This window comes from Kwoniella shivajii, chromosome 3 (assembly GCF_035658355.1).
Source record: "Kwoniella shivajii chromosome 3, complete sequence".
Lineage (NCBI taxonomy): Eukaryota > Fungi > Basidiomycota > Tremellomycetes > Tremellales > Cryptococcaceae > Kwoniella > Kwoniella shivajii.
The window spans coordinates 779,830-798,483 of record NC_085910.1 but is presented as its reverse complement, the minus strand read 5'-3'; the positions used below and the strand labels follow the sequence as shown (position 1 = coordinate 798,483).

Genomic DNA, 18,654 nt, shown 5'->3' with positions numbered 1-18,654 from the left:
TGTGGAGCAGAGCCGATGGATGGTGTTTGATATCTCAACGCAATCAAGCCTCTGACGGGAGTATGGAAAACAGCCACGATGCATCTTCGAATTGGATGACAGTACAGAAGAGGGACATGAGAGAGCATAACATGATCCATTGCTATCTGCGCAGGCCGTTCATGATCGGGTATAACGGTCGTCCTCCGGAGAGATGGAAGAGACATGAAATTCCAGCAAAATGCGTTTTGTCAAATCGGTGTTTAGGGTTTTAATCTTTTACGATAGTTTATCTAGCTAGTCTGAAAAAGGTTAATTCTCCCGATATACTTTGTCATTTCGGCAGAATTCCTCGGGACCTGAAGATCTACCTTACAGAATTCTGGGGTATGTGTACAAGATAGATAATTGTACGAACCTGCAATGATGACAAGTGGGCGTTACTAGCATTATGTATCATCATGATGACCTAAGGAATGTCTTTATGCGACTCTTGTCTGTGAAAACTCCGGATTTGAGTGTGTTGCACGCACACATCGAATATGTGACGACTCGCTTTTTGTACCTTTACCCAGTACCTCAACTCCAAAATAGAGGTCGAAACTGCAATGGGCCAGACGATGGTAGTACATCATGGTGTTAATGACTCCACGATTTACATTCAAACACTGCTTGCGTGAAAGACTAGCGGGACGGGATACATACCTTCCCACTCTTCCTCTTTGTCAGCGCATAAGGAACCCCGTTCATGTGAGATAAGAAAGATGGGGGCTTATCTCAGTTTCCCCCCGGCCTATTCGGCATGAGTATGACACGTCGTGACATGACGATAAAAATATGGTAATACACAACTCCCCAACGTATGCCATCCCACATCGAAATATGATCAATTCTTGAACCTTACAACATCATGATCGACGATTCCCACATTTCGGTACACGCCCATTCCTTTCGATCTCCCATTACCCTTCACTCACCACGACGTCATTCTGTACTTCTTTGTCCCACACGATAAGATTTTGCGAGAATATCCATTAGGTGATTGAGTCTAAGGATACGACTCTCGTTCTTTCTTGGAAATTCCCACAAACCAACTCATTCCGGCATACCTCCGATCTTTTAACGCTAGTCACAAGATATGTACCTTACTTAACATACTACAATTCCCGGCTTGCTCCCGCCCCTTTCTCGTCGTAGCAGTCTAAGAATTTGCGCTAAGACAAGGAATGTCGTATCTGTGACGTCGAAGGCATGTTGACTTCTTCCACCGAGACGGGTGTAAGTAAAAGATTGATGTCATAGGTGCCCTTCGTCCACTCCTGCCCCGTCCAGAGTTGAGTGGCGAAGCGCATCAACGAAGCCAAAACCCGGAATGATAATGCATGGTATACTCTTCACTACAATTCTATGAAGCTTTCCTACAGCAGAAGAGCACTGACTGAATCACATATCGAAGATCTCCTCGCTTAAGCCACTTTCAATGGCTTCCCAATCTACCGCATTTCCTTCAAAAACACCTTCGAACGTATCTATACTCGCTCGAGAGAAGAACGGTTGAAGTTGGTAGATACTAGTGAGAGATTTGATTCTTAATAGACGAGGCTTTCTCAACTCGGTCTCGGTTTGATCGGAGATTATCAACAATTCATCCTGTTCGTTTCAAGAGTCAATATCGATCTTGTCCTCTCGCCTAGAATCATAGTCATGAGATACGAATCACTTACATCCGTACCAATTGTTACAGGTCTTTCCCTCTGACCTTCATTCAGGATGTTGGATAGACTATCCATTATCGCTTCTGGACTATGTTCTTCTGAGGGATAGACAGCATCAGTCGTATCAGTCACGAACATCCATTGGTGCCTATTTTTGCCAACAATATTGCGATCAGCTCAAATTTGTTCATATCTACGGGCAATGAGAATAGGACATACACTTGGAAATCCTCAGATTGGATAACTAGCAATAAATCCAAGAATTTACAAGCAGCAAGTACTAGCTGTAAACTTTCGGAACCGTCTTCAGGTGGATCGTCCATTGTCAGTTCGAAGATACGCAACTATAGGGTGGGAATTCTCAGCTGCCTTTCCCACTGTTTTGTTTGCTGGAAGGGGACTTACCAGCTCAGCAAGGATGACTGGCCAGAAATTGGCCAAGTGTTGAGGTGAGATTCGGCATAACAAAACTCTCAAACAAAGGTACACCTGAGCAGATAATCACGTCAGTATTCGCATCGAACTTCGTCATGAACATACGGTATACTCACTTCACTGTGCACTCGAGGAGAAACTTGGCTACTCCTTAACATTTCCACAAGTCTTTCTTGTATAGCCGGCAATTGTACTAGATGCTGATTCATATCTGCAGCCAACAAGATGAAACTCAACCTTCTGAGGTTGAGAGCTTTGACTAGCATCTCTTGATCGCGATTTGAGAAGATATTAGCTGATGATGCCGATACGATTTTACCTGTGAAGAATTACCACTCAGTAGGTGATGTAACACGATACTCAACCAACTGAAACCTACCAAGCACATCACCGAACCTCTCTTTATCGGAATCCATCAAACTGCAAATCAAAGCTTTCCAATATCTGACTTCCTCGCTAGATTTTAGCTTGAAAAATCTTGGATCGTTGAAGACTTCGCCTATTTGGATTCGCCATGTCTTTGTGGCTGAAGGTATCCTGCTTATCTCAAGTAATAGCCTAAGTATGTTCGGCTCAACCCTGGACACAGATTTTATCATCAGCGGAACTCAGTGATGATTGAACGCTTGGGAAACTTATTGACTGGTTTGATCGGAAAGTCACTCACTTTTGCTTTTTCAAAGCAGGAGTAACAATGGTCAACATAATGCCACTACAAGCAGCATTCACTTTGTCCGCATCAGTGAGAAGTACCCTTAGATTTGGAGTCAAAGCAGTGAGGAAGTTGTAGATCTGATATGACATTAGCATCAGCATGAAAACTGAATCATCGGTAAAACATTTTCGAAACGTACCTGATCAAGGCCCTCTTCTATTGTTATCGTTTGCTCCTGATCTTCTTCATTCATGTTGTGCAAAGCGCGAGACCATATTCCCACTTCAGTAATTCTTGTAGCATTAGTGACTACCAGATCCAATAGCTTTGCATATGTGTCCTGAAGATCTCTTCGAAGTCTCCTGTCTTCCAATGCACTGGTTCTGGAAACAGTGAGTGATAGAGCTGTCAGGCATCTACACAATCAGAAGTCAACACATGGCCAGATATTGGCAGCAACAACCAGCTGTGTGGAATGGTTGGACGTACTTGAGAATTGGGAACAGCTGAGATCTGGCCGATGTAGAGCCTAATGATCCGATAACATCTTTTGCAAATCCGAAAAGGGTTGTCCACACTTGTACAGCTATAGGAGCTTCCAATCTAAAAATGTAAGCCTCCAAAAAAGCTAGATAGGCGGGATTGGCTCTGAACCTCACATCAGCGATCAAACATTGTACCTGAGTATTTGATTAACTGACCTGAAATCAGACGAATTTCTCGCTGATTTCCCTGAAACAGATTCACACACTAATTCAACTAATCTCTGTGCACTTGGTGTTAAAGTGTCGACGCAGTCGAATATTGCGGAGTCCTATCATTGGCAAGGTGGTCAACACTAAAGATTGACCACGACTGGAGGTGACTGAGTGAAAACTCACGTTGATCTCGTTGGAGTTAGTTGCCCATACATGGACACAGCTAGTGATGACTTCCAACGGTTGAGTTTTAAAAGTCTTTTCTAAGACTTTTCTGACTCGTGACCTGATGTTCTCATATGTATGATCTCTGGATGAAGTGGGACTCTGTATCTGAGTTTTTGATTGTGGTATTGTGATAGCCCATGATACCAATAGAGCGTGAATAGCATCATCGAGATATCTGGGATATTCAGTTCTCGACTGAAGCTCAATACATCAGCTTCATTGGGGTGATCTGCACATCAGGGTATTAGACCTACAGATAGGTTGGGAGGTGGTTCAACAGTGAATACACCAGACATCAAACCTAAAAGACCTTTCTCGTTTTCTCCATGTTTACCTTCCATTTCAGGTTTCGTTTCGTGTCCAAATGATAAAACTGTTAAAACCCGTTCTAAGGCATTAAGAATCATTATTACTTCCGCATCTGTCACCCTCAGCCTTTCATCTCCCATTGAGACTGTCGACCTAGCATATACACTATCGATATGGATAGTAAGATACCGTAACTGTTGAGCGAAGCATTCCGATAAAGCTTGTAGAAGACCTGATCTAGAACTAGAAATCTGAGGTATAGTCATCAAAACAAAGTCAATCCAATGTTGGAGCACTGGAAAATTCTCAGAAGACGATACGGCTTCCACTATCATCTTCACCAGATTGATCTCGAAATCCATCTCAGAAGGGGGCAAGGCAAGAGCCGCTTTTTCGTTATTCAAAGAGGGGGTCCGACGATGATTGAGTGGTTGGTGGGGGGTGGAAGCGGTGATTGCTGAATGGAGGAGATGAAGCATTTTGCTTTGTAAGGTCAATTGACGATGTCTAACGGCTGCCGAAAGTTTGACCACAAGGGCGGTCTTCAGGTCATTCAACTGCTGGTGGTAGACATCACCACGGGATACGATTGTCTGCAATAGATCAAGAGCGGCACTCTGAACCCGGACAATCAGAGGTGCAGCCTTTCGCATGGAAGGGGAACCTTCAGCTCGAATGAATCTGTGACATGTCAGCGACATCTTATACGGTAGAGGTGTACTCACCTGGTCAGGAGTAGCATCATCACCTCCAGGTATGAGACGGCACTTGGAAACGCTGTCTCGGCTCTCTTGATTAATGTTGGATGTACTGAATGTTTGATCTCCGTTGACAAACAAGCTTTACTTAGACCCTGACCCCCAAACTTGAATAAGACCGAGACAGTTTCCAGTTGATACTTTATTAAGCTAAAATCGACTGGCGTAGCGTACGTGTCATCTTGATACCGAATGGCAGGATCAAGTAGACCCCCGATGATAGGATCAAGAACGCGGAAATAGGATCGAAGATTCAATCTCATCCAAGTTTCAGCTTGACGTTGGATATCGGGGTCTGAAGACTTGAGAGCATCGAGTACAAGGCTAATGGGAAGATTGAAAATTTCTCCTGGTAGCATCGAATCATCTGATGAAGGGCGTCAACAATGTGCTTCACGCCTTAGTTCATGACGAAGCTCACCAGTCAATCGCCAGAAAATCCCAAAAGCATCAAAAGCTGCACTACTGAATGGTATTGACGCCAGTCTACGTGCAATGACATTCTCGAGAGTATACACCTCTGCAAGCTGGTTATATTCCCAAAGTAGTTCGACTGCTCGGATGTGATACGGAGCAGCATCAGGCCGAAGATAACGGAACAACTGGAACGTCAGCGCACTTAACAAGATAATAGGACTCACAGCATCGAGGATGGCAGACATTGTTTTATCGGACGTAATATATACCGGAGGATTAATTGCGGAACAACGAGACGCTTTAAGAGCAACCGTTACCAGTACCTCGACGATGACAAAGGAGGACACCTTGATGGAATCAGCGGAGATTCCTTCTCATCCAGCACTCACATGAGATAAGGTCTCGACTATCTTTGCCAGCCATGTTGACACATCAATGGCAGCTAACGTAGGAGCTTCCTTTTCGATTAACATTGAAACGATACTCATAGCGTTTGAAAGATTTTCAGGTTCTTCTTGAGAACGCGATAGAGCGGCTTCTGATATCTCGAAAGATGTCGTCACGATACGAGGTAGAAGTTCACTATTAAGCCTTTCGTGCACGACGCGAGGTTCTCCATTGGTGTCGTAAAGCATCTCGGCTATGCCCTTCTGATCAGAGTAAGCCTCTGACATGGCGAAACGTGCTTTAGCGAAAGTCGTAGGGTCGATCAGGCTTAATAGAGATGTGGCAAGACGGTACGTCCGGATTGATAAGTTGACCGTCAATGTGCCTGACTATAGAAATAGTCAGCTTCCTTGTCACGTTGACACTATCACGATAGCAAGTGTCATCTGGACGTACCGAAATCACCCTCAGCATCGTAGCAAGGAGTATAGGTACGTGGATCGAGTTTACTTCCTCGTCGTGTTGAGGTATAGAGGTAAGTAGCCATTGAACCATTTCGATAGCCTAGAGGTAAGCTACATCCTGTAGGGGGACAACTCACATTTGATTGTTCAGTTTTCAGCTCGGCCTGAATCGATGCATACAGTAGTTTCCATGTTACCATAGGTTCTATAGCCTCATAGACTGCGAGTCCTGTTGCGATGACCTTGTGGTAGTGTCAGCTTATAAGTCAGGTAAGAACTACAGAATCAGGATTGGAGCTAACCTCTTCAGGAAGAACGTCTTTTGAGGTAGTAGAATAATTCTTGATGGCTTGCAAAGCCGGAATGGCTAGTCGTTCAGAAAGGGCAGATCCTACTTCCCATTTATCAAGAAGAGAAAGAAAGATCTTGAACGGTTTCTGTCCCTCAGCTAGGTCCGTGCGAGAGCTTAAAGACTCCATGTCGTTCTGATACATTTTGATTAGTTTGTTTGCCTCCTTGAAGATGTCATCAATAGAGATGTACAAGCTTACCTGTAGCGTTGAAGCTAGTATCTCCAATCCGTTCTCGTTGAAATACCTTATCTGATCTGAAGGACTTTCCCCAGCTCCAAGGAACCAGGTGTATACTCTTCTACTTAAGGATAGCTCCCTCTGAAGTACCACACCACAAGCAGCACGTATCAAGATCTCCTGATCCTTCCTGTCGGCTTCCCTGAATGGCCTTCAGCACAATCCTTGGAACCGTGAGCGGACAGTACTTACTTGAAAAGGGATTCATCTAGTTTCAATACTCTCAGAAGGAGATCAAACCCATGCCTTCTCACCAGGATATTTTCGTCGGTTAATACAGCTGAAACTCCCCGAATAATTAGTCCAACGTCTTGTCCAGTATCTTCAGGAGGACTAAGCAGTCTTCTTGACAAGAAGTTCAGCGCTGAGAGTCGAGATTGAGGTGATGATAACAAGATCAGGAAGATGTTCTTCAGGAAAAAGGACGGAGTAATTGCTTCAGACACCTTATCGAGAAGAGATAGGATCTAGTGACGGAAAGTGCGATCCTTCTGTCAGCTCACAATGACTTTGGGAGTGATGACATGAACAGCCCACTCTTTCAAAGAAATCACCCGTTTCTTCCTCCATCCCAGGTAACAAAGCTAAAACTAGAGCTTTAGTAGCAGGTCTGATATCAGCTCCTAGAGGGAGGTAATAAGTCTCATATATATTGATGAGAGTTGGTCGGACTGAAGTAGTCGCATGTTGAAAGAAGGGGAATAAACCTGATGACCATATTAAGAGATCTCGTTTCAGCCCTTCAGTCTGCCAAAATATCAGCATCAGTCAATGTCATGGCAGTCGAAGAGGTGAGTCTGCTTACACCTATAGTGCTGAAAATATATGCGTATACGTCCAACGCCCTTTGATGTACCCCAGCTGGTAATGCGGGATTCAGGCATTGTGCTAACCGTTTCGAAACGATCAGTTTTCGAGGTACCTCAGGATACGACGGTGAAGGTGTTTGTAGGGTCTTTAGCGAGATCAGAAGCGGAGGTTAGCTATCAGCGAAGACTTTCCTCAATTCTCTACTTAGGTCGCGATGTACACACCTTGAGTAATCTCGAAAGAAATGATATAAAGTCTGCCCATTCATTGATGCTTTCAAAAGCTTGCAAACTTTTATCGACCGCTAAAGCATATTTCTTATATTTTGCATCACTAGCCAGTAGCGAACTAGCAGCAGCTACATATTGATATCAGCTACCCCATATTCTATCTGTATACTATTCTATACACGTGATAGATGATTGATTTGCAGGTCATTTGTCAAGTCACTCACCTTTACCCGCTCTTCGTCGGAGCTCAGGAGTGATCCTCCCACTGGAGCCACCTGTATCTTCTTGATTTATACTGATTAGAGAAGCATTGGAAGAGCTTCTTGATCTTCCAGGAGCTATAAGCTTCGTGAATCGAGTTTGTGATCTTTGTCTGCGAAGAGGCTTGGTGAGATCTACATTAGGTGATTGAGGCCTCGGGGAAGAAGGGAGTGATGAGGGACCGGCGTCCGAAGTCGTCAGCGTATCGTGCAGTTCTGGTGGGTTTGACATAATTCAGATTGAATCAAAATCGCACAGAATAACGGGTGGGTGCTGGACTAGCTCTATGCGATAGGCGGATATGACGTTTCGCACGAATGGTGATGGATGATATCTCGAATATTGATTGACACGTCTTTCTGTCAACAATATACAACAACAATTGAAAGATACAACCTCCACTTCATTGTCCAGTCCAGTCAACCGATCTACAAAATACATTAATCGTTGCTATTCTTCCTCTTCCTCTTCCCCTCCCTCTTACTCTTCTGCACAGTCAACAGACAAGTGAGAACACGAATACGTTGATCATACGAAATGAGTGAGCAACGAACCGAAGAAGAAGACGAGGATACAGACACGAAAATCGCATTACTAGCATCATTGCTCGAACCGATCTCATTCTCCTTCGAAAGGCTATTAGAAGCTTTGAATGATTCCGATGGAGATGTAGGAAAAGCTGCCCAGGAATTGCTATTGCCCAGAGTTAAGAGTGCGGGAAAAAGAAAAGCTGGGACTAGTTTACAAAGCTGGTTGAAAAAGCCAAGGGATGGGACGATACCCAGGAAAGAGGAAGACACCTTGAAAGCTGAGGCGGTGTTGGGGACAGCTGTCGATCAGGTTGGAATTGGATCAAGTAAAAGTATGAGACCGTCGAGAATAGGTGTAGAAGAAGTAGATCTCCTTGCTGTCCTCCGTGCATCACCGACAACAAGTCCAACGAAAACGAAAGTCAAAAATGGTCCTCAACCTGCTATACTTTTAACATCTCAAAAAGCAATTGATAATCATAATCTGCCAATCACGTTACTCGATACACCTCTTTCTCCTTCATTAGCATCAGCTTTATACCTTGAATTGATGGAAGAATCTGAAAAATGGTATCATAACGAATTCTATCTTGCTGGTAAAGCAGTCAAAAGTCCTCATACAGTACAGATGTATAAACATCCCAAAGGCGAGGCATGGGCAAAAGGAGTCAGATATTGGTATTCTGCTACGAGTATGGTCGATATTGCTGTAGGTCATGTCTTATGTCCCTACTTCGTACTTTTGAGTCAGCAGCCCTAACATGGGACAATGGATCGTGTAGGACTATCCTCCTCTGCTATTTAAAGCCGCTGATTTGGTAGAGAAAGCTGTAAATGAGTCATTGAAGAAGAGGAAACGATACCGTGATGAATGGGCAGGAGAGTGGAAAGCTACGTGTTGTGGGACAAATAGATATGATGGAGCTAAGAGTTCGTAAGTAGAGCCCATACACTACTCCGAAAGATGGAGGGAATTAACTCGTGCATGCTGGATTGAATAGGGTCGGATGGCATGCCGACCAGCTGACCTGTAAGGACGAACTCTAATTACTAGAACATCCACTGACCTCCCAAGCATAGATTTAGGGCCGTATACTACTATAGCCTCACTGTCCCTCGGTACACCTAGAGCTTTCCGACTTCGCCAGACGAACACCGTCGATCCAAGCTTTGCAACAGATACTAAGCCGATTCGGACATATGAGATGACTTTGGGACACAACAGCTTATGTTTGATGAATGCGGGTTGCCAAGAGCGATTTAAGCATACGTGAGTCGTGTTGGTGTTCTTTCAAACGTTCCGAGCTGACTGTAATACCATAGTGTACCTTCACAGAAAGCTTTGGATCTCTTCCGCCCTACATATGACATGAACGAGGACCCAATACCGTCAAATGACCAAAAGGCTTATACCTCAAGAATTAACATCACCTTCAGGTCAGTCAGTAGCTTGAGTGTGCCGCTCATCAGAGGCATTCAGGCTAATTTATATACTATGATCAGATTCTATCGTGAGGGTAAGGCTTGAATGATTACGAGATAGGTGAAGTCAGCAATACTGATAATGATATCACAGATTTTCATCCTAACCCATCTACTGGTCCATTTGGTGCTCGCGAGGGAACCCCAACTTGCAAATGCGGCATGCCGACGTAGGTCCAGAATTACCCAGCCCTGATTCATATACCTGATCATCTCTTGTCGCACCTATTATCTAGATTACTTCGAGCAGATCAGAAAGCGAAAGCACGTTCCAAGCTATTCCCTACTTCGCCATCTGGACTATCCCAAAATAAACTCCGAGATCCAGGTGATTTTGTTGAAGATGATATGGTCTTCTTCTGGCAGTGTCAAAGTCCCGCTCAGACAGGTGATATGAAAGGATGTGGATACTTCAAGATATTGGATATGGAAAAAGAAGGTAGAGGACCTTGTGTTGGTGATTGATTATCACATCACGATGGAGCAAGGGTATAAATGGATGCTTGGTATATACAATCGGAGTACTCGGTGTAGCCCAATTACAGTTGTACTACGTTGTGATGATTAGTTCACCTCTGTGATTTTTGATTTCCCGTCATAATGTACATACCTCAATCTGTGTGATCATCATAACAAAACTTTTTCTATTCGCTGTTGTCTTCCATCTTCTGGTCCTCATGATCATCTGGTTCGTCATCATTCTCGTCTTCGACATTATCGCCATATTCTATATCACCTCTGTCGTCCATTTTCTCCTCGTCATCTAGTTCCACAGCACCATTTTCCAACTCTCCTTCTCCTTCTACTCCATCTTGATATTGTAAATCGTTTTCAATTTGATTTTCCAACTGATCTTGATTTGCTTGTTCTTCAGCTTCAGCTCTTAATCTTCTTCTTTCAGATTTCGCGGCTATTCTGACTTCTTTCCTTTCTAATTCCCTACGTTCACCTTCTGCAGGTAGTATCTTTCCTATCTCGACTCCTAAAGCGTCTGTCAACCTCTCTAATTGGGTTCGAGCAGGTGAAGGTCCTAGTGGTTCCAGGAAGTTTTGTAAATGTTTAAATGTTACTTCCGATGAGAGTTTCAGTGGTTGACCGATAGTTTCGATCAGTAATGGTGATTTAAGTTGTCTGTCCATGTTGCCCAAGTGATCCCTTTTAACAGATCTAACAGAAGCATGAGATGATTTACGGTTGAAGAGGTATTCACAATGATTTTTCTCGCTTTTCTTTTTCGGTGCCTTTGATGACATTGAATGATCCTCCCATTTTACCTCTGTTCGGCAAAGGTTTGAGTGCCGGCGGTCCAATCGTTCAAACCCACCCCAACCTTGATGAGCATGACAAAGTTGACTCGAGTATGGAACTGTTGTTTCATCGTCATCCCATCATCATCCATCCCCATTCACTCCGTCATTACCATCAGAAACATGGCTACGCACAACACGAGACACACACACACGTCATCGCTCGTCATATGTACATGTATAGCTTTCTGCATGAGTCTCACGAGGCGACTCGAAATTCTCATCCCACTTGAAGAAACATATTTATACAACTACAAACTCAACTTTCATTATCCAGTTAATTTCACAAAGCAAACCAATCAGAGTCACACTTGTGGCCAAACACTGACCCTCATACAGCACCTTTCACGTCAAATATACTCTTGCCTATAATTCCAAATGACAACCCCTTTAACATTCCGCTCAAAGGTGACAATCCTTCCACCGAACCACCCAATTGATCAAGAGATGCTTGCTACCTCGATCTTCCAGGGTCACATAGACACTAGTGAGACTGAACTATCGTTGGCATTGCGTGATCTTTTCAAGCCAATTGTCAAAAGTCTTCATAATGTGGATCACAATAGTTTAGCAGTAGCCTTTGGTGGAGTTCCATCGATGGCCAACGTTCGGTCAAGAAATATCGTCGACGGACAAACGGTCGATTTGTTTTACGAGGAAAGTCGATTCGTAAAAGATCTCCGCCGGTCAGTGCTTCAGGTATTCGATTCACTGTCGTTAGCTGACGAGATCTTGTGAGCTTTTCAGGTACAAAACAGAATACAACAGAATTTTTGAAAATGGAAGCCCAGTCCCCCATAATTACGGGACGAATTCACCAGACATCGCAGTGTTTTGTTTCACTGAGGTAGAGCCGGCAGATGTCATCAGGTCTACATCAGCAGGAAAGAAATCTGCTGCCAAGGTTGCCTCTTCTCCCAAGGACATCGCCTCTCCTCGCACACAAACTCCTTCATCTTCCATTCCTATCCTCGAAGAGCACATTCCAGCCATTCAACATGTTACCCCTCCTGCTTCGAATCCTCCCTTGGTTCCACGGCGGTCATGGGCTCAGGTGGTAGCGGATCCAACGAAGCAAGCTTCCCAAATCCAATCTAAAATGTCCGAAATTCCGCCTTCGAACATATTCCTCTCTCCAAATGCGATTGCTGGGCCATCGGTTCGTCGCGAAAAGACTCGTGCTGGGAGGTCCGACCCAAAGAAGAATCCCTCTTCTGGAGATAGAAAAATCCCGGCGACAGCTTCCGTAAAACCACCATCTCTTCCCCCAAAACGTCCTCAAATCGCAAAGAAAGGGTCACAGACTTCTTTGGAAGCTCAGAAGAATACGAAGAAGAAGATTTTCATCCTCCCCTCCCTGGTGGGAGAACTGAAAGATATCACTACCCCCGTAGAAAAGGTGGTCTGCCAGGGATTAGCCTATTTATTAACGGCGAACGAGATCGCTGGAACTTATATTGGTCTGTTAATTCGTGGCTATACCTTCGCTATAGTGATCGCTCTTACCCCCGATGTCTACATTGTCAAGTCCGCCTCAAGTCTGCAAGAAACAGACGGTAACATCAAGGAGCCTGTGACGCTTGATGAGTACCTGCAGGAGTGCTCCGGTCTACCCGACAGTTTCGGAACGATGGAAGAGCCTAATCTTTCAGGCATTCGGACAGTATGGCAACTGCTATGCCATGCAGCTGAGCTCATCGTCGATCATCCCCTGCACCAACCATTACCTGCTCTTAAGATCGGCGACAGTCCTCTCATTCATATCTTTCGAGAAGCTACCCTAAAGCATATAAATGACGAATACACCGGGAAGCGCATTGCCCGTACTGTCAGATCCGAGGTCGATCGGTATTTGAAAAGCATTGGAGAATTTAAGAGCCGACGAGGTGGTTGAGGTGGTCGTGGTGGTCGAGGTGGTCGTGGTGGTCGTGGTGATCAAAGTGGTGGATCAAAGGGAGAATCACGAAGTAGTGGAACAGATGGAGATGGACCAGGGGAATCAGATGATGGTCATGACAACCAAAATTCTGGGGACGGTGCAGGTGGGCGAGACAAACTGAAGGGCAAGGAGCGGCAGAACGCAGTAGCTACTGCTGACACCTCGTCAAGCAGCGCTGGAACATTGACTGGTTCAACTTGTAAGTAATGCCGCGATCAGGCTTATATAGAATGTGACCGCTCATACCTGCAAAATACAGCATCTCGATCTTCCGCTGCTCGACCCATCACTCCATACGAGGCTTACATCCTGCCATCTTTGCTTCCATCCTCTTCCAATGTCTCCAAGTCTCCCACCTCCCGCATCATTACACCCTCGTCCATGCCGTCTCTGTCTGCTACTCGCGAGGAGCCGGAAGAGACAATCCTCCCTTCAGGTTTTCGACCCAGTGACTTCCCGCCAGCAGATGCTGACGATTTCCCTCTTGATCGGGAAGAGGAATACCTTGATGAAGAAGAACTCGAAAAGCAGAAAGAATCGAATGATTCGTTTTTAAGAAATCGAGCCATCCTCAGGAAAAGGAAGATCAAGATTATCCCTTTATCTTCGACTTTGTTCGACATGGTTTTAGAAGAGGTTATGGGAGGGATCAGTAATCTGTAGACTTGCAATAGATGCCTGTGAAAATGAGGGACAGTAACAGTTATGGATACGTGCAATCGAAAGGCTCTTAATAAGGCAGATTGTATATAAGGAATCGAAGATGCAAATAGGGGGAAATCATAGATTATGGAATATGCGCAATGAAAAATCCATGGGTCAAAACATTTGTGTAGTATTCTGTGGATCCATGATAGACATTTTACGAATGAATATCCTTCTTAGCAACCCAGCCAATTATACTTCATCAGGACCCAACATAACTATCAAGAGTCGCGAAGAATAAATGTCAGCTCGAAACTTGACTTAGAGCACACCGGTCAGAAATCACAACTCACGTTCTGGTCTCACTTTGGCGTCAAATTGTTCAGCAGTAATCTTACCGGATTCAAGAGCTGATTCTTTGAGACTGCAATTTCAGATGCGTGTTCGATTAGCTAGAACGATCGGACATGAGGCTAACACTCACGTGAGACCCTTCTTGTGTGCGTTCTTAGCAATAGCAGCGACATCTACACATCCCATTCGTCAGCGATGTGTACTATATAACAATGGAGATATCAAACTCGCCATCGTAACCAAGGACAGAGTTCAAACAGGTTGCACTATATCACACCACCATAATCAGCTACCACTCCACAGACCTACTGGCGTGAACCTCAAATGAGCGGTTATGGTATATCTACTCACAGCATCAAACTTTCATTCATGATCTTCTTGATCTTCTCTTCATTGGCTTTGATACCTACGACACAGTTCTTGGTGAAACTTCTTGAACCATCTGCCAAAAGTCTAATAGATTGGAGGAGGTTTTTGATCAAAACAGGTTTGAAGACGTTTAATTCGAATTGACCATATGAACCTGCTATTGAGATCGTAGTGTTGTTTCCCATGACTTGAGCAGCTACCATTGTGAGTGCTTCACATTGAGTTGGGTTGACTCTAGAGTTGACAGCGACAAGCCGGTCAGTCACTATCTCCTTATCTTGGCAAGGTCAGCTGGATGTAGTGACTCACTTTCCAGGCATGATAGAAGATCCAGGTTCATTCTCTGGTAATTCAAGCTCACCAAGACCACATCGAGGTCCAGATCCAAGGTATCGAATATCATTGGCGATCTTCATCAATGATACAGCGACGGTGTTCAGAGCACCGGAAGCCTCGACGATAGCATCATGAGCGGCGAGGGCTTCAAACTAGAAGCATAGTCACGACTTAACATTTAAATTTCGCGAATGCAGGATCTCTCATTACTCACCTTGTTGGGGGCAGTGATGAATTTGTGTCCGGTAATCTTTGAGATCTCAGCAGCTACCTTCTCGTCGAATCCAGCTTTAGTATTGAGACCCTAAAGTTCCTCTATTAGTTGGCTTCCGTCTTGTAAAATGCATGATACAGGAGGACTCACGGTTCCGACGGCAGTACCACCTTGAGCAAGTTGACTCAAGTTTTCGAGTGTGGATTCGACTCTTCCAATACCTTTAGCGACTTGAGCCACATAACCACTAAATTCTTGACCAAGGGTTAAAGGAGTAGCATCTTGTAAATGGGTTCGACCGATCTTGATGATATGGTCAAAAGATTTTTTCTTCTCCTCAAGGGCATCGTGAAGTTCTTTTAGAGCAGGGATGAGGGATTCGTTGATTTCGACAACGGCAGCAACGTGCATAGCAGTAGGGAAGCTATTTCGACCAGTGCCATCCGTTTGTCAAATCTATTATATGTGCCTGTACCGATAAGAGGAACTTACGTATCGTTGGACGATTGAGACATGTTGACGTGATCATTTGGGTGTACGGGCTTCTTACTTCCAAGTTCACCTCCCATAAGTTCAATAGCTCTGTTTGAAATGACTTCATTGACGTTCATGTTGGTTTGAGTACCTGAACCAGTTTGGAAGACCACCAAAGGGAATTCTTCGATCAATTTTCCAGAGATAACTTCATCAGCTGCTTTGGAGATGTTTTCAGCAATCTCAGCTGGAAGACCATATGTCTGGTTGACATGAGCAGCGGCTTTCTTGAGTACACCGAAAGCTTTGATGAGTGGTGGAGGCATTCGTTCGGTGGGACCACCTAGATGATATCCGTTCTAGCCGTTAGCTCCATTCAAATCGAAACATTCTCCTCTTCATGAAAGACAGTCCTCAAAGCTCAGAACTGAATTTTGTTCGTATTGTCATACACACATTACGACTCACCAATATCAAAATTCATCAAACTTCTCTGGGTTTGAGCTCCCCAGTATCTATCAGCAGGCACTTGTAAAGGACCAAAAGTGTCTTTTTCTTGTCTGTATTTTTGTTCAGCCATGATGGATGCGCTGGTGATAAATGTTCGGGGTGAATAGACTGATTTTGATACTTGTCTTTTTGGAAGCTTTAAAAAGCGAAAGAGGAGTCAGCTATCGTTGATATACTGAAAGAGAGGAGAAGTAAAAAGAGGATATGCGGGAATAAGTCCGAATGGTCGTACGGTCAAGTGCGAGAACGACGTTTCTTTGTATGGAACACTCACGCTGGTAGCCGATCTAAGAGCGACTCGGTTCAACATCTGTACACGAAGATAAGACAAGAGATGAGACTAGTGGTGATGCGTTTGCACAATAGAGTTGAAGAGGTGTGCACTACGACGTTTCTTATTTGACCTTGAATTTGACTTTGGCAGTTGATAGATCTGCATTCATACTTTATTTTCTGATCATTGTGATATGCGGAGTAACGGCCGACAAAAGCCTACTTTACTCTCTTTTCGGGGGAGATCGGACCTGAGAGAGTACTCACTGTCACGTGCATCCCAGGTGGACTGATCTGATAAGCCAGGTAAGATAGCTACAAATGCCAGGTGTAAATGTCAAACATGCCTGTCACGTGATATCTGTGATTTCTCGACGCGACTCTTAATGCTGTGCCTGATTTTCTGTATTCGCAATGTTCTCAATCTTCTTTTTTTTTGCACACACACATCTAGTCATCGTTACCTGCTTCATCACCATCAATTTGTCTGTCTTGATCTCTCATCACCACTTGTCCACTTTCACAGTACCTTGTTTCTCTCCCTCTTGCTTTTGTCGTTAAATCGTTCTGATGCTGCTTGTATGATGTCTTCCAAGTAAGCTCAAATCACAAACCTTTCCCGCAGAAAGCTTTCGCTGACAACCTTTCGAAGACCTATAGTACGTCGGACGTACGGTAAACTTCCTCCTCGAACGTCTTCCTCCTCATCCCTATTCGATGATCGTCCAAATTCCCCTCCCTCGTTCACTTGCCAATTTCGATCATCTTCCCCACCAAGTTCATCAAGACTCGAAACTCCACCACCCTCTTCACCCCCAACACCTGCCAAACGACCTTTGAGTCGAGCTTCATCACCATTATTCTTCTCGGCGGACGAAGAAGAAACGGAGAATGAACCATCTTCGTGCTCCAAAATGACATTGTCTACTACAGGCGGTAATTCCAAACGTCCAATAAAAAAATTGCCACCTAAAAAGCCAATCCAATCTTCGTTGAAAGGATTCTTCAATCCTCTTCCCCAGAATCAACGCAAAAAGCCTTTACAACCGGCGGCGACCATTTCCGTCTCCGCGATTGTTTCATCAACGGATCTCTCCTTTTCAACTTCTGTCATGGGGTTGAAACCATCCAAAGCGCCAAGTTCGTCGAAATCTCTCACTCAAATGCATCTGACGCATTTACCATTACTTCATACATGTACAGGATGTGGAATGTCCTTCATGCGCGGAGGGCAAGATGAGTCTGTTCACATAGCGCATCATACTAGGGTACTGAGAGGAATAGTATGGGATGGATCAGGAAAGGGAAAAGGGAAAAGCTCAGAAGCAGGTTGGAGAGTAGTGAAGGACGACATCGTTTTTGGAGGAGGTAAAGGTAAAGGTAGAGTAGTGATGGTTGATGGGAGTTATGGTGGAAGTAAGGTCAGTCCCTCTTGCATCTCACAAAATACTTTATTGTATCTGAAAGATCGGACAGGTAGGAAGCTAAACCTACATCCCTAGCTCGACGAAGTTCTCCCCACAGTAGATAGAGTTTTATCATCTCCACCATTACCTCAACCAATCTTAGAATCCTGTAAAATATTTTTGTTTCTCACATCATCTCCACCCCCACCACCGTCAAATACGACCAAGCGGCTGAAGCTCGATTTGGCAATATCGAAAAAAGCTGTTCAACGAGAAAGAGTTGTCGGTGTAGTTGTCGCCCAAGGGATCAAATGGGCTATGAAAGTACTCAAGGATGGTGAACAGCCCGATTCTATAATCGAATTAGGAAATACTGGAGGAAAGATGGAAGTGGTCGAAAGTGGTGGGCTTGGAAGTGTAACATGCGAGTAAGTTGGTTTTCCTGCTTTTCAGCTGTGTGCAGAGGATTAGCTGACGTATATATGTCAGTCCGAAACCACTACCTACACCATTAGGTATACATCGATTATACATCTCACCATCCTACCGGTCCAACTCGCTGTCGTTACATCTGTTAAACGCATCATGCTCAAATACAGTTTACGGATGTTCATTCGATCCATTGCAAGGTGAAGTGGCATTTTCACAACCAACTGAAAGTGGTCGAGCAGTCATGGAAAGATGGGGCAAAGGTCAAATAAGGGTTTTTGTTGATGACGAAAGTCAACTGTAAGGTCTAGGAAGACCCAAAGAGGATTGGGATGAAGGGACAGGTGCTTTTCTTCCACTTGAGACGTATGGTATAATGGCAAACCTTCTATGACGCCATACGCATATACATGCAATAAATATATGCTCCAGTCTGCGGTCAATTGTATC

At 44.4% G+C, this 18,654-nt stretch overlaps 6 protein-coding genes across 6 annotated transcripts; 3 read left to right on the top strand and 3 right to left on the bottom strand.

The window, feature by feature from the left end:
- Positions 1 to 1,422: 1,422 nt before the first annotated feature.
- Positions 1,423 to 8,167, bottom strand: IL334_002504 (uncharacterized protein; the record flags this gene model as incomplete). Its single annotated transcript, XM_062934248.1, has 24 exons — positions 1,423 to 1,629; positions 1,704 to 1,842; positions 1,914 to 2,038; positions 2,100 to 2,183; positions 2,246 to 2,448; positions 2,509 to 2,708; positions 2,797 to 2,921; positions 2,984 to 3,200; positions 3,274 to 3,432; positions 3,486 to 3,598; positions 3,666 to 3,905; positions 3,965 to 4,700; positions 4,745 to 5,144; positions 5,199 to 5,541; positions 5,584 to 5,970; positions 6,038 to 6,145; positions 6,243 to 6,287; positions 6,348 to 6,530; positions 6,597 to 6,777; positions 6,828 to 7,102; positions 7,173 to 7,382; positions 7,441 to 7,590; positions 7,670 to 7,803; positions 7,900 to 8,167. 24 exons carry the CDS (start codon positions 8,165 to 8,167, stop codon positions 1,423 to 1,425), a joined length of 5,232 nt encoding a protein of 1,743 aa, XP_062790299.1.
- Positions 8,168 to 8,473: 306 nt separating this feature from the next.
- On the top strand, positions 8,474 to 10,413 carry IL334_002503 (uncharacterized protein; the record flags this gene model as incomplete). The annotated part of the gene is made up of 8 exons (XM_062934247.1): positions 8,474 to 9,175; positions 9,249 to 9,400; positions 9,468 to 9,496; positions 9,547 to 9,736; positions 9,790 to 9,903; positions 9,970 to 9,983; positions 10,043 to 10,118; positions 10,185 to 10,413. 8 exons carry the CDS (start codon positions 8,474 to 8,476, stop codon positions 10,411 to 10,413), a joined length of 1,506 nt encoding a protein of 501 aa, XP_062790298.1.
- A 179-nt stretch (positions 10,414 to 10,592) lies between these two features.
- Positions 10,593 to 11,087, bottom strand: IL334_002502 (uncharacterized protein; the record flags this gene model as incomplete). The annotated part of the gene is made up of 1 exon (XM_062934246.1): positions 10,593 to 11,087. The coding sequence occupies one exon, from the start codon at positions 11,085 to 11,087 to the stop codon at positions 10,593 to 10,595; it is 495 nt and encodes a 164-aa protein (XP_062790297.1).
- A 615-nt stretch (positions 11,088 to 11,702) lies between these two features.
- On the top strand, positions 11,703 to 13,857 carry IL334_002501 (uncharacterized protein; the record flags this gene model as incomplete). The annotated part of the gene is made up of 4 exons (XM_062934245.1): positions 11,703 to 11,941; positions 12,003 to 13,103; positions 13,197 to 13,393; positions 13,454 to 13,857. The coding sequence occupies 4 exons, from the start codon at positions 11,703 to 11,705 to the stop codon at positions 13,855 to 13,857; spliced, it is 1,941 nt and encodes a 646-aa protein (XP_062790296.1).
- Positions 13,858 to 14,091: 234 nt separating this feature from the next.
- IL334_002500 (fumarate hydratase, mitochondrial) lies at positions 14,092 to 16,406 on the bottom strand (the record flags this gene model as incomplete). Its single annotated transcript, XM_062934244.1, has 11 exons — positions 14,092 to 14,117; positions 14,193 to 14,263; positions 14,324 to 14,366; positions 14,425 to 14,459; positions 14,545 to 14,796; positions 14,872 to 15,050; positions 15,113 to 15,202; positions 15,263 to 15,536; positions 15,605 to 15,929; positions 16,055 to 16,232; positions 16,371 to 16,406. The coding sequence occupies 11 exons, from the start codon at positions 16,404 to 16,406 to the stop codon at positions 14,092 to 14,094; spliced, it is 1,509 nt and encodes a 502-aa protein (XP_062790295.1).
- A 547-nt stretch (positions 16,407 to 16,953) lies between these two features.
- IL334_002499 (uncharacterized protein) lies at positions 16,954 to 18,508 on the top strand (the record flags this gene model as incomplete). Its single annotated transcript, XM_062934243.1, has 4 exons — positions 16,954 to 16,964; positions 17,022 to 17,790; positions 17,872 to 18,203; positions 18,265 to 18,508. 4 exons carry the CDS (start codon positions 16,954 to 16,956, stop codon positions 18,506 to 18,508), a joined length of 1,356 nt encoding a protein of 451 aa, XP_062790294.1.
- Positions 18,509 to 18,654: the final 146 nt, after the last annotated feature.